This window comes from Leptinotarsa decemlineata, unplaced genomic scaffold (assembly GCF_025532065.1).
Source record: "Leptinotarsa decemlineata unplaced genomic scaffold, Ldec_3_MD MMD2_tig00000035_RagTag_RagTag, whole genome shotgun sequence".
Lineage (NCBI taxonomy): Eukaryota > Metazoa > Arthropoda > Insecta > Coleoptera > Chrysomelidae > Leptinotarsa > Leptinotarsa decemlineata.
In genome coordinates, this window is record NW_027412540.1 from 18,773,317 (window position 1) to 18,800,548 (window position 27,232).

A 27,232-nucleotide genomic window follows, 5' to 3' on the forward strand; every position below is an offset into this window, starting at 1 on the left:
GCCGCATACATTGTTGGACAACATGTATGAGATACACAATATATGGAAATCCATAATCAAGCGAAAAATGGCCAACTTCCGCCAAACGGTCATCTCCCGCCAAACGGTCATCTCCCACTGAACCAGTGAAGCGGAAAAAGGAAAGCAGAGATACGTGAAAGTATTCAAATGACCTATAGTCAGCTCTCGGAGGAGCTTAGTCATCACCAGAAGACGATTGTAGATACTAACAATCGAAACGTCGTGAAGTAACTTGGCTTGGAATCTCTTGACTTTTTATTTTTATCTTTTTATTTTATTTTTATCTATTTATTTTATTTTATTCGTTGTATTTTTATATCTTTTGTAGTTTTGAATCTTTATTTTTGTTCAATTTGTTCCATTTTTTACTTGTATTTTATTTCACTATTATTTCATTTCAGGTTTTTTTGCCTAATATAATTGTTATTTTCAACTATTCGTTTATAATCTTCTTCTTTAAGTTTTTAAATTCTTTTTCAGTTCTTTCAGGGATTTCAAATCATTTTATATAATATCAGACAATGAAAGTCCGAACTAATGTAATTCATCACGAAATATTGTCAGTCACCTTCAAACAAATAAAAATGTAACTTTCAATTTCAATGTCCACAATAATGCGACGATTTTTCAACAGTTTTCTTCCGAGCAATGGAAATCTTGTTGTGAATGAACAAAGAGATTTGAAGACGATTTCAGGTCAAATGAACCCATGATAGACATCATCGTGGATGATCTGACTATTGATTCACATGATGAGGATAGGGACACTTCATCGGGACAGGAATACGGGGATGACGTTTAAGAGGATGAAGATGGTAATCTATCAGGAATGGATACACTTCCTGACGAAATCCATGTATTAACAGTAGGCAGAAAATCATACTTTGATTTTTAGGCAATTAATCTTCCAAAATAGCACATTAATTGTATATATGTATGTGGAACTGTTTTATTGAAAAAAAAATGTAAATGATATACTAAAAACTTTAAAATAAATCGGAAGGTCCTAGGTAGCAGTCATCAGACCACTCTCCTCAGCTATCTACGGTATTGATCATATAAAAAAATAATAAAAGCGTTGAGCGTGGCGTAACCTGAGTAAATATATAAATACTACGCCCAACGATTTTATTTTTTTTTTCAATTGATTTATAACGTAGATTGCTGAGGCGAGAGGTGTGATGACTGTTACCTAGGACCTTCTAAATTATTTTTTAGCTTTATCTACATCATTATTATCTTTTTTTTTCAATACAACCGTTTTACTTATTTTATTTTCAAGTTTCTAATTTTGTTATTCAATTCTTCTCATTCTGTTTAGTTCATTTAGTGCCTCAGTATTACAGGGTAATATGTAATCCGCCATTTTGTAGCTGCGGCCATCTTGAATTTGCATCTTTTTCAAAGTGTACTGTCATTTGATACCCATATTGAGGTAGTTGTGAAAAATATGTGATCCTCCATTTTATGGTCGTGGCCATCTTGAAATTGCATCTTTTTCAAAGTGTACTACTATTCTACTATAGACAACACCTGTCATTTGATACCCATATTGAGGTAGTTGTGAAACAATATGTAATACGCAATTTTGTAGCTGCAGTCATCTTGGATTTATAATGATACAGAATTTTTTAAATTGTATTGTCATCAAAACTAAATGTGTACCAAATATTAAATCAATCTGGCAACAGGAAGGGGGTCAAACTTCAATAACTAAATTTACCCAGACAAACAAACAGAGCAAGCTAAATTAAACCGTTTAATAATATAGTGGTGTTATTATCAATATGACATGCAATGTTTTGTAGATTATCTAGATATCTACCGGCTATGTTTTAGTAACTTTGCATTCAATTATCTATCGATTATTTATCGGTTGTAAGTTTATCCATTTTCTCTTGATTCATTTATCCCTAATGAGAATATTGGAATGCAGGCTTTCACGGCTGGCGTGCGTCAATGTTCTGGTTGGTTTTGCCGTGTTCTTCTTTGGTTACAATCTCTATACGTTTCAACTGCAACTGCGGCAGCCATCTTCAGTGGCGTTCGTAGTACTCTTCTTGGCGTATCAAACCAACCAAAACTTTAATGGAAATGTAGGTATCTATTATTTGCAATGATAAATCACTTATTACCTTATTTCCCACCTGCACAAATGGAAGAACTAGGGTTCCCGTTCCTTAATGGTATATGTTTAGTTGTCAGCACTTGCCGAATTCATTCAAACCAAAAATTATTTTTCTGATTGTACTTCCCGATAACAGTAGGTAGAAGAGACAGTTACCATCTCTCTTTACCGTTCGCGCATCTCAGAGGCACAGCTAGACTTGCCAAGTGGAACAAATCATCAGCCAGTGGACATTTGGTAACCAAGCGTCTTCAGTTCAGACAGGTTGGAGTTCCTTACCCTTTTAGCTGATTTTCGTCAGAAAGACAAATGACTAAGGAGATGTTGGCGGTATGAAAGTCCTCGGACATCAGTATCGCCCTTCACGGGGTACTCCTACCTGGCCTTCTATATCGGGAGGGGTTGTTTACAGCATAATCTATAGCTTCCCTAACCAATGGACCTTTGGTACAACAACGAGCAGCTTTTAACTGATCATTCAAGCATATAAATTATACATACAGTTAGGACGTGAAAAGTCCCCCCTCCTTTAACTTTTGAATGGAACAAGGTCGGGTGAAATTCAGGTGAGAAGGTATTACTTTTACTACGTTTTGGCATAAAATTGATTGTGTTCGCTACTTGTTTTGAAGGCGTTCCGATTCTCTATCCAACACCGCTGTGTTTGTGAAAATCGGCCAAGCCAAATATTTAACATGAGGCAAAAATTAAAATTTGGAAAAAATGAACATCATCAACGTATAGAGTACAAAATTCAATCAGTATATATATCACGACACAGTAGAATGAATATTTATTGGGATATGGAGCTACAAAAACACTTGGCATTAAAACGGACAAAACTTTTGAAACAACCAAATAGATCATTCTTTGTATACTTATCGAGCGCATTTATCCTACGGCCGTAGTAGGTTCCTTCTTGAATATTTATAAGATATATAAAAGATTAGGTACCAGCACCAATAATAAATCTACCAATTGCTTTGAAATTTTGAGCAACTTATAATAATAAACTCAGCCAGCTGCAGAACTTTTCCTATAGAATTTCAATGTGTCTGCTCAAAATTGTCTACAAATTTGAGTCAGCATCAATGTCGCAATCAACTCTACTCTTTCATCATCCAAGAACTACAAATATAATCAATCGTAACCTCTGACTTTTGTATTTTGATCCGCGTGCTTGAGGAATTCCATTTTATTAAATACTTAAGTGTTCGAATATACAGTGCGAGTCTCTAACATGGAACACATTCACTAATCAAAGGTATTGCTTCTTTCGGAAATATGCTCGAACACGTCGATTAGTATTTTGAATTGCCTTTATTTTAATGCAAAAAAAATTATACAGTGTGCCTCAAATATGAGATATGACGTCATCAATAATTTTTTAAATGACAACCCTGTTTTTTAAATGATTTTTATTAAAGGGTTCAACAAGTTACACATGCCTGCCAAGTTTCAATTTTTTACTCCTTGTCCTTCAAAATATATTTAACAAACATTATCTAATTCAAAAAATGAACTCAATTCGATAGTTTTTCTTTAACAAGTGTTCAAAATGTTGTCCATTTACTAACTGACAATACCCTAAACGTAACTGAAACTCGTTTTGAACATTTCTGATTACTTCGCCGGAAATTGGCCTACACTCCTGTCTTATTAGTTCTTTTAAATCCTCAGTATTTGCCGGTTTGGTCTTGAAAACTTTGCTCTTCAAGTAACCCCATAGGAAAAAGTCCAAAGGTGTTAAATCCGGAGACCTAGGTGGCCATTCATAGGGTCCTCTTCTGCCAATCCATCTGCCTGGAAATACATCATTCAGGTACTCACGGACAGGTCTTGCAAAATGAGGAGGCGCGCCGTCCTGTTGAAACCAGATGTTTCTATTCGGGACGTCAGCTTCTATAGGACAAGGGAACAAAATAGCCAAATTCGGAACTAGGTCCTCCTGCAAGAATTCTAAATATCTTGCTCCAGTAAGATTTTCTTGGAAGAAAATCGGTCCTATAACTGGATCACCAACAATCTCTGCCCAAACATTGACTTTGTCTGGATGTTGAGTGTGGCCTTCGCTCATTCAGTGTGAGTTTCTGTCTGCCCAATAACGACAATTTTGATGATTTACCACACCATTCAATATAAACGTTGATTCGTCAGAAAATAGAACGTTTTCTTTTTGTACAACATTCCTGTCTAGTAGATCCATCATTTGTTCGCAAAACTGGAGTCTTCTATTTGGATCATCTTCGGTGAGTTCCTGGAGGATTCTTATTTTATATGGATGAAATTTTTCAGCTTTAAGAACACTTGCCACTGAAGACTGGCTAATTTCGAGTTCCCTAGCTATCTGCCTAGTGGAGACACAGGGATTTTCTCCGACAGACAGAACCTTTATTTTGACCTCTTCACTGAGCACACTCCGACGATGATTATTTGTTTTTCTTAAATGCCCATTTTCCCGAAGCTGTTTTTCGATCTTGCTTACGGTACTTCGCGATATGGGATATTTCTCTCTGAATAAATGGGTGACTTCATTTTGTGTTCTTGTCCTATTTCCGTAGCCAATCATTAGAATTTCAATCTTATGTGTTTCAGTCAAGTACGACATTTTACTAATGGCGAACAACAAAATGTGAAACGACTAACAGTTTCTGTGCACAAATATGATTGGAATGCGATACTACTCTCCTTACTTTTTTTGATAACTTTTTTATGACAATGTCATTGTCAGATATCCCTGACATTCTAAGCATTTATTGAAGGAAGACTATTGAATTGAATTCATTTTTAGAATTAGATAATGTTTGTTAAATACAAGGACAAGGAGTAAAAAATTGAAATTTGGCAGGCATGTGCAACTTGTTGAACCCTTTGATAAAAGTCATCAAAAAAACAGGGTTGTCATTTAAAAAAATTATTGATGAAGTCATATCTCATATTTGAGACACACTGTATAATTTTTTTTGCATGAAAATAAGGGCACTTTGAAATACTAATCGACGTGTCCGAGCATTTTTCCGAAAAAAACAACATCTTCGATTTAGTGAATTTGTTCCATGTTAGAGGATCGCACTGTATATAATCAGAAATTGATCATTCAAAATGAAGGGGTATAGCCTAAATGATCATTTTGTGCAAAACACTGGTTTCTTTTTTATTGATATTTATTGCTAAGTTATATTTTGCTCATAATTTACATATGCCACATGGTACATTTTTCATAACTTACATGATGAGTAGGTTGAAGTAGGTATAAAGTTATAATTATTATTTTTCTTGAAAGGGTTTGCTAGTCTGGTGCCTTACTCGAAGTTTTCACAAACCACTACTCCCCCACTAATCAATAGGTCCAAAAATGGTATGTCATGGAATACTGTATAAGTCTATAATTGGAGAGTTGGTACGCATCATTACAAGGTTACGTCTGAGAAGCAGAACTTTTTCTGCAGAGTTGTCTGGTAGAGATTATTATATACAGGGTCTTGCATTAAGCGCGTCCTATCTTTAAATTTAAATGAAACAACAAAGTATGTGTGAGACAGCATCGAAATTTTTTAATCGTTTGATGCCATTATGTGTGGAATACGAGTATAACTTCGTTCAAATGTCCGCCACATCTTCTCTGGGTAGAGCGCATTCGAAATATCCATTTTTTCATGACTCTGGCACATAAATCAGGCTGAATTAGACGTTCGTGCACTTAACGCCGTCCTGTTGAAATCACATATCGTTGGTGTCTAGATCATCCAATTCAGGCCAAAAGAAGTTGGTAATGATCAACTATAGTGATGGCCTGGCCAACATCGTTCTCAAAGAAATATGGACCGATGACGCCGCCAGCTCGAAATCCACACAAAACAGTGACTTTTTCTGGATGCATTGAACGCTCTTGGATCTCATGTGTATTGATATCGTCCCAAATTCGAAAATTTTGTTTGTTCATGTACCCATTCATACAGAAATGGGCCTCATCGCTGAAAATTGGGTCAATTCGTTAGTTGCCTACTGCTTCAGAGCCCATTCAGCGAACACACGTCGTTGTCTATAGTCGTTCACCTTCAGTTCCTGGGTCAGTTGAATTTTGTACGGGTGCAGGCCCGTGGTCTGCGAAAGGCCGAGTTTATGAGAGCGATGCACAATAGACTGCCTTGGATTCTCCTGCACACTATCACAGACAGAGGCAATGTTTTCGTCAGATCTTGCGTTTCGTCAACGTACGGGTGTTGTTCGATCTTTTTTCGAACCAGTAAAATCAAATTTATCAACCACCAAATTCGAATAGTCCTCTAGATAGCGCGCGGTACGCTGCCCTAACAAAATGCCCATTTTGATCGCGTGTGCGTGTTTTTTTATTATGTACAAGTTTCATTCTGATAAGACTGGAGTAATTTATTAACCTGACAACTGAAATGTTGACTATGTCAACAAATTTTTCGTTGGTATTTGGATAGCCTTTGCATGATTGTTTGGCAAAAATAATATCGGGAATGCGATATAGGACTATCATAAAATCAAAACAATTTCATTTCCCACCACAGCTTACTTAGTATTCTATTCTCTCTAGATTACTGGGGGTTGTAGCTGTTCCCCTAGACTTTCATCCTAGTTACGCCAATGTATTCGTGAAGACAATTGAGGTTATGATATTCGTGATTTTTGGCCTGAATAATTGTTTTGTCATAATAAAAGCAAAATCAGTAATGCCACGAGTGAGAAAATCGAATCGTTTACAAGGAAGTCGCAACGTAATTAGACTGTGGAGTAGTGCGAATCAATCCACTGCAGGTGTACTCTTTTTCCAGTAGATCTCCTGTTTTGGTTCACAAGCTACTGTTCTACTGTTTGAGAGTTGAAAACTACTGACAACTCGATCTTCGAATGTCTGGTCATAGTGGAAATCACCATGTACGTAATATGTATCCATAAAATATATTTTCTAGTGAATTTTGTATCAATCTACTATTTTTCTGACACAAAACATACCTTTCTACCTTCTTGACAGAGCTGATTAGTTTATATGGTGAGTTATCTTTCAGGTCAGTTGGCAAGGAACTCTGCCAAACTCTGAAAACCTGATTCGCTCTGGATGAGGGCATCACTTCCCAAACAGAGACGATTCTGCACTGTCTTCCGACAGTCCAAAGTTTCTCCATATGATGATTTAGACGACAGCGACCTGGACGTAGACTATTAGAAAACGCAGTTAATCTTTGCTATAGTCTAACAATTGTTCGATAACATATTTCGAATGATGTATAAATGCCTTACCAATCTTGGTAGAATTTGCCAAAAGTCTGAAACTCGTCTTGCATTCCAGGTGTTGTGTTTGTTGGTTACGCAAAGACTAAAGCGATGCCAATGACAGGTTCTAGCTCAATAAAACCAAAGAGAACAGCGGCGTCTCTCAAGAAGGCACTGACTGACGAGTGGTTCAGTTCATTTTTAATGTACCTGATATCCTTTCAAAGGAGGCAGTGATTCATCCCGTGAAAAATGAAAAAAGAGAATTATTTGTTGAGCAAATGGTTCGCTCAATAGCTAATGGGCAGTTTTCTCCTAATTATGATAAATTACGTACAGTTATGATCAAGAGCACTCAGAGCACTTTCGATTTCTGTATCAGACATTTTCACATTGATCCTGATGGGACGGAACTAATAAAGTAGCCAAGGTGTGGACGCTTGACCTAATTAGCCGATCAACGTATATACCAGCGTTGGAACCAACGAGTGGAACCGGCCTAAGAGGTTGCAGTTTGAAGACCAGTTCCTCAAAACAGAAACAGCAGTCATGGAGAGAGAGAGAGAGAGAGAGAGAGAGAAAGATAGAGAGAGAAAGGAAGAGAGAAGTTTCTTCAGGATAAAACAACGATATAATTAATCAAGGGTGATCTGAAAAGTTTCCAACCTCAACATGAAGATAGCAGCACAGTACGTTGTTCATCTGTTGTTCAGCCATTTTGAACGCGCAGTTTTTATATATATAGGGGTCGTCTGAGTGAGTTCATGTGAGTGTTTTTATGAAAATGGACAAAATCGAGTATCGAGCTGTCATTAAATATTTGTTTTTGAAAGGCAATACGCCTACGCAAATCAAAGCCAGGGAAGTAGTTGTTTTTTGATAGGTGTCAGTCCAATAACCTACAGTCTAGGGAGTTGAGACTGTTCTTTTAGATGATTTGATTTATAGCCAATCTTCAAATATGCCCACTGACTATATGTGAGAAGCGTTCTTTTCTTATACGAGAAAATTGGGCAAATTTCGAATATGCAGTTGGTTACCTCGCTCATAGGCAGATGGAACGATGTCAAATCTGTTGTTTGTTGCCCGCTTCAGCCTAGTTCGAGGAATGATATTCTGGAAGGAATTCAATTTTTAATTATCGGAAATCATAGACTTTATGTTGATGATAGACACTACCTTGCACTGATGAGTGGCCAAACAGCCCGAAACCGGCCTGCAAACGTGTTCCAATAATTGAAAATCTATTGCGGCAGTTGTATCACCAGGAATAACTTCAGTGAAGAATCCTGCACTGACACCTGTCGGATATAATCCAACGTCCTTCGTGATATTAGCCACGGAAGTAGTTGTTTTCTGATAGGTGTCAGTCCATTAACCTACAGTGTAGGGAGTTGAGACTGGCCTGAACGAATGGTTCTTTAGATGATTTGAATCAAAGATGAGTTGGATTATCTGTATGGGGACACTGCACCATCATTTAACACAGTGAAATTTTGGGCAGCTGAATTTAAACGTGGTCATAAGAGTTTGGGGACGATGAATTTTAGGGACGATCAAAAACTGCAACTACCGACGAAAACATCGCCAAAGTTCACCAAATGATACTAGACGGTCGCTGAATTGAAGTGAGAGAGATAGCAGAAGTTATGAACATGTCGAAAGAACGTGTTTGTCACACATTGACATAGGCATGAGAAAGTTGTCCACGCGTTGGGTGTCGCGTTTGCTCACGTTAGACCCAAACATGTGTTCGAATTAACATTTCCAACGCTCTGTTGGTGCAGTTTGGGCGCAATAAATCAGAGTTTTGCCGACGATTAATTACTGTAGATGATACACAATTATACGCCCGAAATGAAAATACAGTCCAAACAGTGGACTGCAAAGGGGAACCTTCTCCATAAAAAGCAAAAACTATTTTGTCGCCTGTATTTTGGGATAGTCGATTATTTTCAAAAAGGAAAACCATTACAGGAGCATACTACGTATCATTACCTGACAAGCTGAAGGCAGAACTTGCGAAAGAACGGCCGTATTTGCAGAAAAAGAATGTCCTGTTTCACCAAGACAACGCACCGTCTCATACCTTAGAGGTTGCCATGGCGATAATCCACGAATTATGGTTTGAACGGCTTGACCATCTGTCTCAACAACCAGATCTAGCCGCAAGCGCCTTCTTTTTGTTCCCTCATCTAAAAATCGCGCTCGGAGGACAGATATTTCCGTCAAATGAAGATGCAATCACCTTCGTGAACAATTATTTTGCAGGAAAAATGCTAATACTATTTGGACGGGTTACAGAGATGAGAGAATCGCTGAAAAATATCATGTATCTTTGTTAGGTCGGAAACTTTTCAGACCACCTCCGTATTAAAAAATGAAGAACTCAACAACCACAATCGAACCTCTCAATAAGACGTAGGTATATAAAAATCAGCGTAATATATTATTAGGTCAGTAAATACTTGATTAGAGTAGAAATTGATTTTTTTTATTGTTTACAATAAACACGACAATAATTACCATTAATGAATTTTGATGAATCGATCGATCAAATTAAAAACTGTTTATAGAAGGTAAAAAATTATCAAAACAATCATTAGCGAAACTATTAGCATTAGAAGGGTAGGAAGAACTTACCAACAACATGTTAAACGTCAATCGGAATTAAACATTTCGCGTTGGAAACAACACTCAGATGAACTTTGCAACAGTTATCTTGAGAAAAGTCCCTGACATAGAAGTTCCTTGTCAACGACCTACTGGGGCAAGTGCAAGATTTTGCCTCAAAATGTTCTGATAACTCTCTTTTATCAATGATTATTTACAACTTGTCTATCGTATCAATTGAGTCGATTTAGGGTCGAGGGTCATAAAAACGACTTCTTACTTGAGGTTAAATAAACTATGCGATTTTTGTTTTGACGATATGATAACTCAGCGTTATAATACTACTATGCCTATCCAATAAGACAATGACAATGGTTATTAAAAGTTCATATCATATGAATATTACTCGACACGTATTTCGAGAACCAAGTGATCATCTTTGAGAGTTTTAGTATGAAAACAGTTTCAGACTTCTGGCAAAACCTAACAGGATTAATTTATTCTAAGGCACCTGTACATCCTTCGAAATATGTTACTGATAAATCGTTAGACTACAGCAGAAATGACCTGAATTCTCTAACAGACCTTTTTACAAGTCCCTGTCGTCTGAATCATCATATGGACCCGGAGTCATGGAGTCATCTTCCAGAGGCGGCACGCACGTCTCTATTTAGAAGATGAAGAAACACCAGAGCACATACTTTGTGGTTGATTCGTTGCGGGCCGAATCGGGTTTTCAGAGTTTGGCAGAGTTTCAGAGTTTGGCAGAGTTTCACTCTTGCTATTTGACCTGAAAAATCATTCACCAAATAAGCTACTCAGCTTTGTCAACAAGTGGAACCTATTTGACCAAGTTAGAGTAGGTGCAAGTCACAAAAAACCTTTATTTTGGTTGGTATTGTGGTTTGATTAATCGAATAAAAATATTTTTTAAACAGTCCTTTGGTAGGTTTGCTCATCAAGAGCGTAACGATGAGCCATCTCTCCCTCTTTCTCTTATGGTCGTTCTTGTGGAGCAAATTGTAGGTGGAAGAATGAAAGCTCCCATGAAGATACGTATGAAAGAGGGAAATATCTCCCACTTTTCTCTGAAGCCTTAGTTGTTGTCAATGAGGAGTCACCAATCAAATGAATTGCTCTACTTTGTATCGAGTGGAGAAATTTAATACATGCGAGCAAAATCGATTGAATTTGTACAAGTCATTTGGGTATTAAAATAATTTTTGGCACAGAAAAGAAAGCCGAGTTTATGAACTATGAACTGTTGTTTTGTTGATACTCTCGGTACGAACCTCAGAGACTCCAAGACAATGTATAATTATCCAAAAAGGAATAAATATACTGCATTTCAGTAACTTTTTCACCAAGGACTTGACGGAGGTCAAATTAAAGACCAGTCAGGGAGTTGAAGCGTTAGTGGTGGGGTTAGCTGTCTTTGTTTATTTTGCCTCACTTGTTAAACTAAGGTTGCTGCTTTTTCATATGTCTTAGCTTCGGTAAATAATTTGTGAGTAAATTCAGCTACTGGATGTCCATTTCTTCGTAGCATTGCTGGGTATGGAAAAAACAGGATCACTTGTGCTGCTGTTATTTCAACAATGTCGAAGGCTTTCAAGTGTCTGTATCCGTACCGGAAAATTGTACGACTCTGAGTCCATCAGAGTTAATAACGAAAGCCTAGAGATAACAGGCGCCCTCGCGGCAATGCCAAGATGGACCTACATTCCCTAGCTACTTGTGGGACCCTTTGTGGACCTTGAAGCAACCAAACAATCCTACCCCTAATCCAACTCCTTTCATATTTCTGTTAAAGCAGGATATCTTATGAATCTGTCTTGCATTGAATTCTTAAGCAGCAGAAGCAGAATCTGTATCAGAAGAAGAAATAAACTACTCTTGCGCAGGAAATCAAAAGCTAATACTCAAATGATGATTCAACCAAACCAAAGTCAAAAAAGCAGAATCTAATAAATCGTCAGGTATAGCTGACTTACAGACGCCCTGGTATAGGAAGGTTTCAGTAGTCACTGAGGTGAGAATCCTGCATATCGACCAATCAATTGGAATTTTTTCAGTATGCTATCATGGTTACCGTAGAGCAGAAAATGGTCCACTGATAAATTTCTAGAATTGCACCCGTCGGCATGGATGACTTCAGGTTACCTGAGAGGATTAGGAGCGTCTCCTGGCTGGTGGAGACCCTCTCCAATTATGGGAGGAGACCCTTCTAAAGTGAGCCATAGAAGCATTTAGCTTCCTGTCGAAAATAGTCGCAGTTATTATCATTTCTAAATACACTCTTGTTAAAATGTAAAAGACAAGTTATATATCTTGTGCCTTTTGCCTCTCCGAAATGTTTTCTAAACTGTTGCTTATGTTATTATTTAAGGTTCGCCACATTTTTGGAATGTGGCACAGAAAAACATGTATTATTATTACATTGGTATTTGATGTATTTATCAGTAAACTTTGATCGACAGTTAAAAATTTATATATTTCTCGGTTAAATCATGCTTTGAAGAAGGTATTTCATATTGTACCTTATTCAATAGTATAGCAACAATCCAGTTTATTGATGTTGCCAAAAGAAATTCAAAAATGTTTTTTGGGAAGCAATTAAACACTGCTCATAAAAATTGTTCCGACTCTGGACATCTTCAATAATGTAAGGAACGCTTTCGAAAGTAGGCTGTATTATTGTATGGAACTAGAAACTAGATGGAGCTCACTTTGAACACTTTATCCGTTAATTGTGTTGCCATTGATATTATTTTTGTTGATTTCCTCAATAAAATAAGCGAAAGCGAATTTTCTGTTTTTTCTTAAATAAAACGTTCAACATTTAATTTCTCAATAACGAATAAACCAATTTCGAAAAAAATTACAGAAGTAATTGAGGGAGAAAGGACATTTCCAATAATGTATCACTCGACCCCCCATGCCACTGAAAAAATAAGGGGGGGGTGTAGTTGCTGACCGCAGGGGGGTGAAGTTTCGGGTGTGATTTCCATATCAGAATTAGTCCCCTTAGAAATAAAAAATGATGTGTACTTTGAAATTTTCTATTACACGTCCGTTTCTTACTTACAGGAGGGGGACAAATTTTTGTTGGTCATTCAATTTCACTATTTGCATTTATTGTTGAATACTATATTCGCCCATGGTGATTTGGCAAAACAGACTGAATAAACGACAACCAATTTGACAGATGTAGCTTCAACAAGATGGTCGTTATCAATTGTCAAAGTTCGGAAGTCCCTCTTGAAACACCCTAAATATGCGTCAATCGATGCATACTTTCATTATGTTGAGTAGCCAGAATGGGGAATGTTCCTCCTGACAAAAATCAAGTAGTTTTCATAAAAGAGCTCTAAAACAACGCATTTTGAACTTATCATTTCAACCTTTTCCTTTAAAAATTATTTAAATACTCAAAAAAGAGGAATGAAATAATGCATTCAACATTTAAAGGGATTCGTTTCTATTTCACCATTTGGCAACATCGGTTATAGCTAATAAAGGACAATGAATCTGTTACCTGTATAAGACAAACAAACATGACATATTTTCAGAGGCGTGTTGTTCTGTTTATTTATGTTCAGAGTTCCGAGACATTCTGTGACATATGACATTTTGTGCACCTAACCTATCTTCCTCTATATAAATAAATAACAAAACAACCGTTGTTTATGTGGCTTGTGGAGGTGGTATTGAACTAAAATTTGTATTTTGCCTCAATTGTTGATTTATACAGATAATTTTCCTTTTTTAAAGTAGAATATCTAGGTGCGTATAAATTATTTCAACTTGATCTAGGCGCTATTGCCAATATGTGAATTAGAAACAAATCCCTTTAAAAATGAAAACCCAACATTTGAAACATCAATTTGAATACTTTTCGATGTGAATTTGAAAAACTCATGAATTAAACTCAACTTTATTTTGTTCAAACTTGCATTTGCTGTAATAACCCAAATTGAGGAACATTCCCAATGTAAATTAATTAATTAACGGGGAAAGTACCCCCTTCTATATTTCGAAATGGCATTTCATATTCACAAATATATTGTGTCAAATTGAATATTATTGAAACATATTGACGAGATGTAAAAAAAATTGAGTGCGCTATTTATAAAAATCGTTTATTTTATATATATCCTTCTGAGCATTTAGAATCCACATACAGAAATATACAAATTTGAATATTTTATCAAATAATGAAATAATTGAATCTCAAGTGGTGATGGGGAAGACAATTACACGTTGAAAATAACGTCGGTTTGAAATAAAAACAGTAGTAATAAATATAGTGAGAATTAATTGCTTCAACTTAAATGTTATAAAATCAATCTATACAGCAAGGTCTTTTTATACAAAAAATTTCAATTCGATTAACTTAGTTGAATAACACCGAGTTTGGATCCTCATTATCCATTTGCTTTATATGTCTCAGCACATCCTTTTTCGTTATTACACCAAGCAGTCGCCTGAAACAAAAATAAAAATGATGAAAAGTAGTATAAAAAAATCATAAATAATATAAATGATATACCAATATATCAACCATAAAAATTTGATAAAATGATTAGTATTCTTCATTGATGTAATACAAGGAGACAAAGTTTAGCTCTAAAATATTGATATTACTATACTCAGTTTGAATTATGTTCAAATTAAGGTTTGTATGATCGATACATCATATATTCATTATAATAAAAATAATATATTTATAAGAAATAAATATACAAAAATCGTTTATTTGTGGATTGATTTATTATTCGTGAATTCATGAAAAAGTTATTGAGTACTAGATATCAAACTGATTTCGAACCGTAAGTTGAAGAAGGCAAGGAAAATCACTTTTTTATTTATAAATTCTCTAAAACAATCTTTCATCACAAAAAAATCTGTTTCATTTAAGCAGCCATTGGTGCATAGATTAAATAGGTAATAAGTGGCTAAATTATTGAAATCAATGAACAAATTCAGCTTCTTAACGAAGATGATTAGTTTTTTTGGTGAGTGACCTTTCAGATCAGCTGGGGCAGGTGGGAAGTATCTGCTCTGCTTGATAGGTAAAATTATAACCTTGGGTGTGAAATTAATCCATTGAAAATCCACATGTCATCAAAAAAGTATGCGATAAAACACATACTTTTATAATATAAGTGAAAAAAAAGGTAAAACAGTTGATGGTTGATGACATATTCCATCATTTGTCAGTTTACATTGTTCATGTTTTTTTTTGAAGAATTTCTAAGGTTTCCATTCTGTTATATAATACACAAATAGTTGTTTTCACAATAATTGATGATCACTGGGCATTACATATTTCACAGTAAGTGAATTTAATTTATTGGAGTTGAAAAAAGAAATATGAAATATAATATTTATACAGAATAAAAGTGCTGACGAGTTTTATAAAATTGAACCGAACTCCTCACATGGGGTTGCTTTTTAGCAATATCACAAATAAAATACAATTCCTCATCAAAAATTTGAATGTTTGGAGCAATAGCCACAACATTTCTTTTTCATTAGTCTGTCGACTCAAGTTGGATGTAGAAAAATGATCCGATGAATGAGTTTTCATTAACCAATACCTTGAAAATTTTACATTGGTGGAGATCACACAATTTTCAACTTACCCATTATGCGTAACTAGTGTTTGTCTCAGACCTAGTTTTCTAAACATATCTACAACTGTTTCCATTGGTGTTTGATCGGTGATTGTGATAGGTGCCATATCTAGAATTTTCTTCAATTTCAATGGGGGAGGCCCCAAAGTTTGAGGGGTATTTCCGGTGGTGAAGATCACTAGAGATTGACCACATATGCCATCTACCATTCTTTTGGCATTAGCTGAAAACAGAAATGTATGTATTGACAAAGGCAAAGTTACGAAGTTTACCCTAACCAGTTATAGTTCACACTTTGAATGAACATGGTTATATTTTTATGAAAATGTGCTGTTTTTGAATCATCGATTGATTAGAGGTTTATTTTTTGCAGCAACTTACCTATTGCTAAATTCAAATCTCTTCTGAGTACAAAACCAACTAGATATTGTGATTCTCTTGACACTACAACGGGATATCCATTGTGTTCTGTTTCTTTTAGTAATGCTTCTACGTCATCCACAGTCATCGTGTCCTGTGTAATAACGCTTAATGTTTCGTTACGTCTGCAAAAAATGTGAACTGTTAAAATCAAAGCCTCCCATGTTGTAGTATATTGGCGTAGAATGATTATAGATTATTATTGCTGGTTCCTACATACCATTATTTCTATAAATGAACACCTCTGTTTTCTTTTGTGGTTCGATCATAATAAAAATCATTTTTAAGTGATATTTTATCAGCAATGGACAATTTTGTTCTCGTTCTTCTACTGAATAATAACTAACTTTGAGAAAAATCAGTTCCGAGTAGAGGTGAATTGCGATATTAAACAACCACCATCTTCACCATTTGCAAAAATATCCTGTGATATTCTTGAATTAATGAATCAACCATATTTAGTACTTGTATTGAAATTTCAAAATCTTAGTAAGGAGTGGAAATTTCATATTATTACTTCAAATCCATACTATCCACAAAGCAATGGTTTAGCTGGAAGAGGTGTACATATTTGTAAAAATATATTTAAAAAATCAGGAGCAAGTAAAACTGACTAAAAAAAATTACCTATTGTTTATGAACTTTTAGAATCACATATTGTAGCAAATCACTCAGAAAAATCATTTGACAATTGATTTCATTATGATGGAACCAGAAGAGAAAACAAAAAACACATTTTTGTTTCTCTGTTGTATACAACAGAGGTAAATATATATTTTATAGAAATAATGGTATATGGGAAACAGCAATAATAATAATTAATAATCATTCTGCACCTTGGTCTGTTTGGATTAAGAATGGAAATGGATGTATCAAACTTAGAAATAATCAGAAAATCAAATTGTTCACATTGGATACATTTTGACAGCGAGAATTCACTATTCAGGTCAGATAATTTTCATCAAACAATTGACAAAAATTTACTTGAAAATGAAACAAATCATAATACAGAACTTGAAGATGGTACTTCAGAAAATAATGGTGATAACTCTATCATTTAATAAGTTACCATCATCTTCTTGTTACTATAAAAAACGGTTTAGAAGAATATCTAATCCTCCTGTTAGATTAGAATTCTAAATATTCAAATTATTTTTCTATTGTTCAAAAAGAGGAAGATGTGGTATATGATTGTTCGTATGGGTATAAGTAGACTTCGAATGATAGAATGAAATAGCTCTTAGTGGTTGCCAAGCAAGTTGTTGACAAGTTCTGACAAAAGAGAGATAGATAGAACACACAATAGTTTGAAAGATAAAATAATCATTTGTTTTACTACATATGTGATAACACCTAAGGAGATGTAATGAATGTCAAAACAAATAGAGAACAGAAATCAAAAGCCTACTAGAATGTTCCCTCCATCGACTCGAGCAACTTCAAGTAGAATTTAATGAAAATGTGTTTCAGTGAGAAACTATTCTACAGAAAATCAAATATTTCAAAATGATTATTTATCGCACACTGATATTGTTATTATTGTAATGAAAACGTATTTATCCAAGAACATTATTCAGGTGTTCATTTGAGCGTGCATATATTTCCGAGGTCAGATTTTTGCAACATTGCATTTACCATTTTATGCAATTATTTATTGAAAATACTGTTATACCATAGTGTCGACCCTCATTGTCACATACGCTATGGTCACTATTTAACAAATCCATTTCAATTAATTGATTGTGAACCATTGTGATGAAATATTTTGGGCTTTAGAAGTTATTTAAAACCCCGTTTTTCTCTGTAGTACAGTAAGTTTTTTTTGAGCAAATGAATCACTCCGATGTCAGTAAATAGACACATACTATATAAACCATACGTAAATATGATAAACACAGATTAGCCCATCTTCTCAGTAGAAGAACATTTGTCAAATTTACAAATAATTAAGTTGTCAGATGATTGTATGGTTGTATTCGATTGAGAGAAGATAATTTTAAAGAGCATTTGTTTATTATGCGTATTATTGGCAACAGCGCCAGAATGGGTGAAGAAGCTAGTGAAAGTGTGCTCTGTGGTTTTTGTAAAAAACCGGCTGTTAACAAAAAAGTAATTTGTCAAAGTTGTAAAATTACATTTCATACTGCATGTGCAACTAAAAAAACCAAAAAGTGCTGTGAAAATCAATCATATGCTGAAGTAAGTAAATATTCTCAAAGTGATGAACCAGACACGGCCAATCAGGCCGTTTTAAGTGACACATTTATGGATAAATCTTTGCATCAGGAAAATATTTTATTAAAAGAAATTAATACAGAGCTAAGAGAAAATAATTTTCTTCTCAAGGACAAAATAAAAAATTTGCAGACTGAAATTGACATTCTAAGTAGATCTCTTTCTTACAAGGAGCAAAAAGATGTTTCAGACAAAAACATTCCAGAAGAACATTTAACCAGTATTATAAAAACATTGCATATTTCAATTGAAAATAAATTTAAATCCCTAGAAGCTAAAATAATTGGCCTGAATGAAGAAAAAAATGAACTAAATAAGAATGCTCAACAAAAAAACCCAACTATACAAAAACTGGCAGGAACTGATGATAGTACAAAAACTCCAACATTATTCTCCAAAACAACAAAAAGAAATAAGAATTCAGGGGATAGTTCAAAAAGTCCAAGCTTAATAGCAGCACCAAGTAACTTATCTATAATGGAAAATGCACAAAGAACTTTAATGAATGATGTTATAACATTAGACCAGTCACCAGTATTAACAAAACCAGACAATTTGAGAGAAGATGGCTGGACACGGGTGGTTCGGAAGAGAGGAATGCAAAGTACTAATAAAAGAAATATAGGTCAATCAGAAGATGATGGGGGTAATTTCAAAGGGGCCAGCAAAAAGGTGTGGCTCTATTTATACCGAATACTTAAAGAGGTAACAGAGCAAGACATAACAAATTTTTTGGTAAAGAAAACTGGCAACGAAGAAAGTGATTTTATTGTAAAAACACTGCAACCTATGGGTGGTAAATTTAAATGCTTTTTAGTAGCTGCGGATTACAAATTCAAGGAGAAACTATACGACTCGTCTTTCTGGCCTAAAGGAGTATATTACCGTCGATTCGACTTCAAGTTGTATTATGAGAAATTTCAGATAAAGGATGTTATCAATCACAAGGATTCTGACAGTCAGGAAATTCAGAATGCTAGGCAATCTTATAGTTCTTCATCTAGTCAAAATGAGGCTCAACAATCCCAGGAAGCTGCTTTTTTAGCAATTACTTAAATTCAAATTTAAAAAACTTATCAATATCTAATGCTAGTCAACAGCATGTGAGAGATAATTTGTGCAATGTTATTCATATTACGCAAAAAAACGGGGAGGAAGAAAGTGCTTGTGTACAAGAAAGAACATTAGGTAATAATAAAAAAATGAATATAAAAACCACCTCAAAGCAATGTCTAAATTTATTACATCTTAATATCCAATCTATTCGTAATAAGGTGCTGGAACTGAATGTACTTCTTAAAGAAAAAAAATATCAAATTGCATGCGTAAATGAACACTGGCTATCAACAGGGGAAATTGAGTCTTTAATAATTGAAGGCTATCAATTAGTATCATCTTTTTGCAGGTGTGAAAGAAAACATGGTGGGGTAGGTATACTAGTAAGTGAAAATCTAAAATGTTCACCTATTCCAAATTTGGAAAATGGCTCTGTTGAGATACATTGTGAAATGTCAGGGATTAAATTTCAAAACACTCAAATCATTACAGTATATAGATCCCCCTTGGGAGATTTTAACATTTTCATTGGAAAAATCACCTTATTACTTGGAAACTTAGATATTAAAAAAAATATTGTAATAACGGGAGACTTTAATGTAAATTTCAACACGGGCGACCAAAGAGCCCTTCAATTATGCAATCTATTTGAATCATTCGGCTTAAAACAAACAATAAAGGAGAACACCAGAAATAACTCCTGCCTTGATAACATTTTTACTAATCTGAATGATTCAAAATTTTGTACATCAATATTTAACTCCAATCTCTCAGATCACTTGGGAATTAGCTTAAGTTTTGAGCATACAATCAAAAAAAGTATTAGTAACAAGCGAGTAAACTACAGACCGATCACGAACTATGGCCTAACTCTGTTATACAATCACATTGAAACCATATGTTGGTCATTTCTAGATGACACTAGTCTAGATGTCGACACAAAATTCCAAAATTTTATCGACATATTAACCACTGGCATTGAAATGTCATTTCCTATTAAGTCAAAATCAGTAAATAGTTTTAAAAAAAAGGGCCAGGTGGATTGGTTCGATGAGAATCTTAAACAAATGAGAGAAAATATTGATTTTCTCAGTAATGTCCACAAAAAAAATCCAAACCTTCTAACTAAAAAGGAATTAAAAGCCTTCAGGAACCAGTATAAAAAGGCACTTTCAGATAGTAAGCGAAAAGCAAATGACCGTTATGTAAGAAATAGTAGTAACAGTCAATCAGCTATGTGGGACATTATAAAAAATAACAATCCAGTTTTTAACATATCTGAAACTGCAAACATCAATGCGGCCAACTTCAACGATTTCTTTGTCAGTATTGCAGATAATATAGTGAATGCGTTACCTAAAGCTGATAAAAGCCCAGTAGATTATATTGATATCGACGCCATAAACAGATCTAGTGTCAAATTTGAGTTCAAGAAAGTAACTTTTAACCAAATAAGATCAATAGTAAGTAATTTAAAAAATAGCAAAAGCAAAGATCCATATGATATAACTGTGAAAATCATAAAAACTCTTCTTAACATTATAATTGTACCTCTCACCAATTTAATAAATCTATGTATACATTGTCAAGTATTTCCTAAATGCCTTAAAATTGCAAAAGTTATTCCTATCTTCAAAAAGGTTCAATTGATGATATAAATAATTATAGACCTATTTCCTTGGTTCCTGTTCTTGCAAAAATACTAGAAGCTGCTTTAAAAATCCAAATTACACAGTATTTTGAAGAGAATATGCTGTTTTCTTCATGTCAGTATGGCTTCAGAAACAATAGGTCCACCTCGTTGGCAATAAATAATCTTACACAAATAGTGTTAAACGGATATGAAGAAAACATATACACTCAGGCATCATTCTTAGACCTGACAAAAGCTTTTGATTGTGTGTCTCACGATATCTTACTGAAAAAACTCGAAGCTTATAAGTTTGAGAATAACAGTCTAACACTAATAAAGTCCTACCTTTCAGACAGATTACAGTATGTAAATTATAATATGAGCACCTCGGAGCGGCAGTTGGTAAGACATGGGGTGCCGCAAGGCTCCGTACTAGGACCCATTCTCTTCTTAATTTACATCAATGACCTGCCAAACTGCTGTCTGAATGCTGAATCCATTCTATTTGCAGATGATACAACTGAGCTTATACAACGCCAATCTTTAGAAGTAATTCAACGTGATATGCATAACACACTTTCACAAGTAAAGCTCTGGTTTGAGACAAATGCTCTGAGCGTAAATGAAAGTAAGACTCAGATGCTAATATTTACGCTACGAAAATTACCTGACAGCTATTTTAATTCTGAACCAGTTAAATTCCTAGGCGTTTATATTGATCCGGTACTGACATGGGAAAAGCATATTGCATACCTCTCGGGTAAACTTTCAAGAACTATCTATCTAATAAGGAATCTAGTAAATAGTGTATCTCATAATGTATTAATGACAGCTTACTATAGTTTTTTTCACTCAGCTATGTCATATGCTATACTAAATTGGGGCCACTCAACCCACGCATCCAAAGCATTTAGTTTACAGCGAAAATGCATCAGAATTATAGCCCACATAGGTTACCGGGAATGTTGTCGTCAAAAGTTTATGGAACTATGTATACTTACCTTGCCATGTGTCTACATATTGGAATGTCTATTGTATATGAAACAAAATCAAAACATGTATAGTAGACATTGCGATTTACACAACTATTCTACTCGAAACAGTCAAAGAATTGTACAAAACTATTTGCGACTCTCCCGTACTAGAGACGGAACTAGCTATCATTGCATAAATATGTACAATGTCCTTCCAGAAGAAGTAAAAAACTTACCTTTCACACAGTTTAAGAACAAAATAAAACTATACCTAAAAAGAAAAGCGTTCTATAGCACTGAGGAGTACCTTCAAAATAACTTTAGGGACATGCATTAAATCATTTAATTCTTTTTAACAATGTCTGTGCATCATTTTTTTTTTATATCTGTAAGTGCTAGTTGTCAAGTATACTGTTTATATGCATTTATTGTAAATTTTTATCTAATAACGTATTTTTTTTTTCTTTTCGACTTGTGTAAATACTGCTGTATGTTAGCACCAATAAATGATTATTATTATTATTATTATTATTATTATTTATTCCCAACGATGCAAGTAGGTATCTCTATAGCTATACAAATGACGTTATGTAGCATATTGAAGGAGAAATGAAAGGAAGTTGCGGAAAATTTCAAATGTGATATATGTGATATATGATTATGGTGAACAGCATCCGTATGTCCTTCAACGGTGTGTTGTTGCATTAAAGCTCTCTCAACCATGCTTCGTAAAGCAAATGAAATTATTGTTGTAAAAAATTTAGAGTTCAGTAATTCCTTCTCAGGTTTCAGATATGATGTTATTAATTATTCATTAGAAATATAAATGTGATCGTAGAGAATAAGTTTGATTTTGTTGAAAGTTGATGCCATCTAACAATTTATTCCCATATCAAAAAATTGAAATCGACTCAAATGCTAAGTCAAAGTTATCATTTATATCAATTCTTTATCATTCACAGAACTGAAGTACATTTTCTTATTCGTTTTGCTAATGAATATTTTGTTGAAATTTCATTAATAACGTCGATTTCTCCCGTGTGTTGGGCTACCTATCAGGCGCGTGTCCAGGTGGTGGATAGGGGAACGGCCTTGGGACTGGAAGCCCTGTCCGGGAAGCCAATGTGGCCTTACAGACGGGGTCGCCGGACTCCTGGTTAATGGCAGAAATAAGTATGGTGACCGGAACTAAAACTCCCCAAAAGCCTTTGCAAAACATGCCACCGTGGACCAGCCTACCCAAGCTAAGGTGTAAGAAATCGTGCCGACATCGACAGCTGAATGGCCGCAGGGTGATATGCGGTTACTAACGATCCCCTTGGGGAACTGAGCCAAACCTCATTGTAATTAGCCTACCTCTGGTAATGCGGGGCTCTGCCAGAGGTGACCAACTCTTCCCTTGCTACTTGTGGGAACACACATGAATGAAATAAACACAAAACAGAAACGACAAAAAAAAAACAATCATCCACGGGATTGGTTTTTTTTGTCGGACAGAAGTGCTCACCTCAATTTAAGGTGGTGGCTGTGGATGAACAAAAATGTCCACCCCAATCTTCCTATTCTGTGTACTCCAAACAGTCGTTATGGAATTGATTCAGATATCATACACAAGATTGTTACACAATATCATTCTGATAAAGGCCTCGATCCTTTCATAAAATTACGACTTTACGTCACGAATGAGTTGAATCTTTCCACATTTATTTGTATGAAGATGAAGAAGTAGAAAGCCCAAACCTCTCTTTTCGGGAAAAGTAATCTCTTAAAAATATACCTCTTTCAATCTAATCTAGAATATATGGTTTTGAAAATGTAATGAAATGTTAGGTACTTTACGTAGGTGGCTATATCATTCGACTGCTAAGTTTAGTTCAGAAACTCTAGACAATTTCAATTCAATGTGACACAAAAATAAAAGTATCTTCTTACTTTGGCTGCATCACATCAGCTGCCAACGATGTATGTTGAAACTCGTCCTTGGAATCCAGGAATGGATACCCGTTCAGAGCGATGTGGGCGTCATAGATGCCTTGCCTACCCAAAGCGTCGCCTACCCATTTGCTGGCCATCGCAGCGGCCATCAGCGGCACGATGTACCTTACTCCCCCTGTCAGTTCGAACATGATGACCACGAGTGACACGGTCATCCTGGTGACGCCACCCAGTACCGCGGCAGCTCCGACCATCGCGTACAACCCGGGAGTGATGCAGTCGTCTCCCGTGGAACATTCCCCGCTGAACAGCCATATCTTGGGGTAGGTGTAAGCTAGCTGCTCCATTCCGATGCCTACTATGCGACCGACGATAGCTCCTAGGCAGAGCGAGGGGATGAAAAGACCGCAGGGCACCTTCATGCCGAAAGTGAAGACGGTCATGATGAGTTTGAGGATGAGGGCGAGGATGAGAAGCCAGACGGCGCGGTAGACGCCTGGACCGGCGGCAGCGATTTCGATGGCTGAGTTTACGTTTGTGAAGTTGCGGTTGTAGTCGCTGAAATAGAAAAAATAAATACAGTATGGGAAATGAATATTTAATACGCATCAACAACTTGTGTATCTGAAACGAGTCGGCAAAGTAATGAGAACGTAACGACGTAGCTACTGCTCCGAACAACCTAACATTTCAATAAATAATTGCTTTTATTTATAATCTCGTAATACATTATATTTCACATTCCATATTTCAACTATGTAGTTTAGAGTCACGAGATATGTGCGATTGTCGGTAAAGTGTCAGAACCGTGTCTGAACTGTTATGAAGCGAAGTATTACATTTTTGAGGTTTGAATGAATATGTGTTCAATTCAGGAAAGTTTTATTGACAGAAAATTTACCACAGGTGAGGTTATTCAGGTTATGGAATATTTCAATCAATGAAAAGGACTGTCATTTCATTGATTTACCAGCTGTCGAAGTCGAAACTTGTAGGACATAAGAGTTAACAAGGTCTTGGAAAAGATTTCGATTTCATTTCTTCTTTTTTATTTTTGATTCTTTGATAGTATCAAAAAATCCCCAATAACTGCTGCAGGCAACCAGTGATGTAATTGAACCCAGGTTTGTGTTTAATAAACCCTACAAAATACAACAGAACACAGAGACAGATGGTACAAATGCAATACGCATATATACAGACGGTTCAAAACCCAAAGAAGGCTCAGGATGTCGAGTGTACTCCAGATCACTAAGCCTAAGGATTAAGTCGGGAACGGAAAAAATATCAGCGTGGTTCAAAAAGAACTGGCTGGTATCTCAATCGCCACAAAAGAAATAACCAGGAAAGGAATTTCTAGAAAAACCATAACAAACTGCACTGTTAGCAGACTAGCCCTATTAGCCTTGAAAAGACGTGTTACCTCAGGGCTAGTACTAGAGTGCCACCAAGATTTAGCCAAAGCCTCGATAGATAACATCATAACATCATCCTGAGGTGGATTAAAGGGCACGACAGGAGTAAAGGTAATCGCATTGCCGACTTTTTAGCCAAGGAAACGTCTGGACTAAGAATTTTAGGACTCAGTGGCATCTACGGCCTAGTGACTTCGACAACTGCGGAACTAGCCAAACGTCACACCCATGCTCAATTCCTAAAGAAATGGGATGAAATCAAAGGATGAAATCTGGCCAGGATCACCTTGAGCGAAGTGGGAAGCTGGCGCTGAAGAAATATCTGGCGATTACCAGGAAAAATCTACCCTCAACAGTAGGACTGACTGGCCACTGTCAACTAAGGAAACACCTCAACAATATGGGGCTAGTGGACACACCTCTATGCAGGATGTATGAACAGGAAGATGAAAGTGTCAGGCATGTCCTATGCGAATGTCCGGAGTCATCGTCAATAAGAGAGTGGGTGTTCTGCTGATATAAAGAGGATGTCTCTGAGAGACCTGTCCACCTTCCTGAAAAGGACAGGATGGACGATGACCTAGGAGGATAACTCCTCGGGAGGATGTACAATCGGTCACATGTATCCTAAGTGCTGTGGGCCTACACTCACCCTCCCTACTCTACAGATCCCCAATAACTGTTGGAACAATTTTTATCGACTAGTAAATGGTTAGTAAAGTCTATTGAGAAAAAATACGTGGAGTTGACAAAATAAACATTTCCTTAATGACAAGGGCATTCAAATATTACAATTGGAATAAATAACTCACCACAAATCACCTGCGTTGGAAATGCCACACTGACTGAACAACAAATAAATGAGCTGGCTGGTATTCATTCTGGTGTACGGATTTGGATAGGCTATGATGGCTGTCATCACTGTCACTACGAGAACTTCCGTCACTGGGTATTGACCCAGTTTGGAGTATTTTCTGTATCTACACCAGTAGAGATTTGCTTTTATGAATATTGTTGCTATCACACCCTAGGAAGACAAAAAAATTGTTAGCAATTCAATATGAATGACCCCGCATCTGGTTATTCTTTGAGTTCATGAAAAATATCATTGAGTACAAGATTCTGTATTGATCAGTATATACCACGATACAGTAGAATACATATTTATTGAGATATGGAGCTACAGAAACACATCACATTAAAACGTACAAAACTTTTTGAAACAACCTAATATTTTACTCACCGGTTAAATTACAATATTGAGGTTCATCATTTGCAAATACTAAAAATATGTTCAAAAGTCAGAAAAACTACAGGCTATTAATAATAAGAAATAGTACGTAGATAATTGTTAGTATGAAATTATGGACATTGAAGAGCAGTATAAAGATTTTCATAGAAAAGTACTGAATATTTTTGATGAACTTGCTCAGAAAAGATACTTGAGAGTACAGTGGAATAATAAAACTACTGAGGCCATGAAAGGCCAAGAAAATTATGAAGATTGGAAGGATTACTCAAGTTAGGAATGGCTGTGGGAAAAGCATACGTTCTCAGTAATGGTTTTGCGACGGAAAAATACACACATCGGAAAAGTCTAGGGATATTTTTAAAAATGGCAATAATTTTTTTTTAGATCGCTTTAGGGAAAAAAAATTTGACGGGTGATTATTAAACAAATGTAACTTACAACAAAATTTATTAAATGGTCAAAAATACTGAGTGCGCATATAAGCAAACCTAAAAAAAAAATATGGATCTTCTTTGGCACCCGGAAAAAAAAATCATATTACAAAAAAAATTCGAATCAGTACAAAGTATGGCCTCCACGCTGGTTTATTACGGACCTACATCTATCGTGCATCGACAAAATGAGATTGTCAATGTCTTGTTGAGGTACATTTGCCCATTCAGCGATTAAA

The 27,232-nt window shown here is 35.5% G+C and overlaps 3 protein-coding genes across 4 annotated transcripts in view; all 3 read right to left on the bottom strand.

The window, feature by feature from the left end:
* Positions 1 to 10,181, bottom strand: part of cu (NADP/NADPH phosphatase nocturnin) — a 43,658-nt gene extending 33,477 nt beyond the window's left edge. The window contains exon 1 of one of the 2 annotated variants that reach the window (XM_023168312.2): positions 10,034 to 10,181. The gene's annotated coding sequence lies outside the window, so the exon portion shown is untranslated. The remainder of the gene's footprint in view (positions 1 to 10,033) is intronic. The other variant, XM_023168320.2, reaches the window with a different exon arrangement.
* LOC111510462 (prostaglandin reductase 1) overlaps positions 1 to 27,232 on the bottom strand; it is a 503,388-nt gene that overhangs the window by 23,949 nt on the left and 452,207 nt on the right. The window lies entirely within an intron of this gene.
* Positions 14,129 to 27,232, bottom strand: part of ClC-c (chloride channel protein 3) — a 44,757-nt gene continuing 31,653 nt past the window's right edge. The window contains 5 exon segments of the mRNA XM_074171986.1: positions 14,129 to 14,490; positions 15,652 to 15,865; positions 16,024 to 16,187; positions 23,893 to 24,453; positions 26,123 to 26,337. Coding sequence (XP_074028087.1) covers positions 14,400 to 14,490; positions 15,652 to 15,865; positions 16,024 to 16,187; positions 23,893 to 24,453; positions 26,123 to 26,337 — 1,245 coding nt within the window. The 3' untranslated portion in view covers positions 14,129 to 14,399.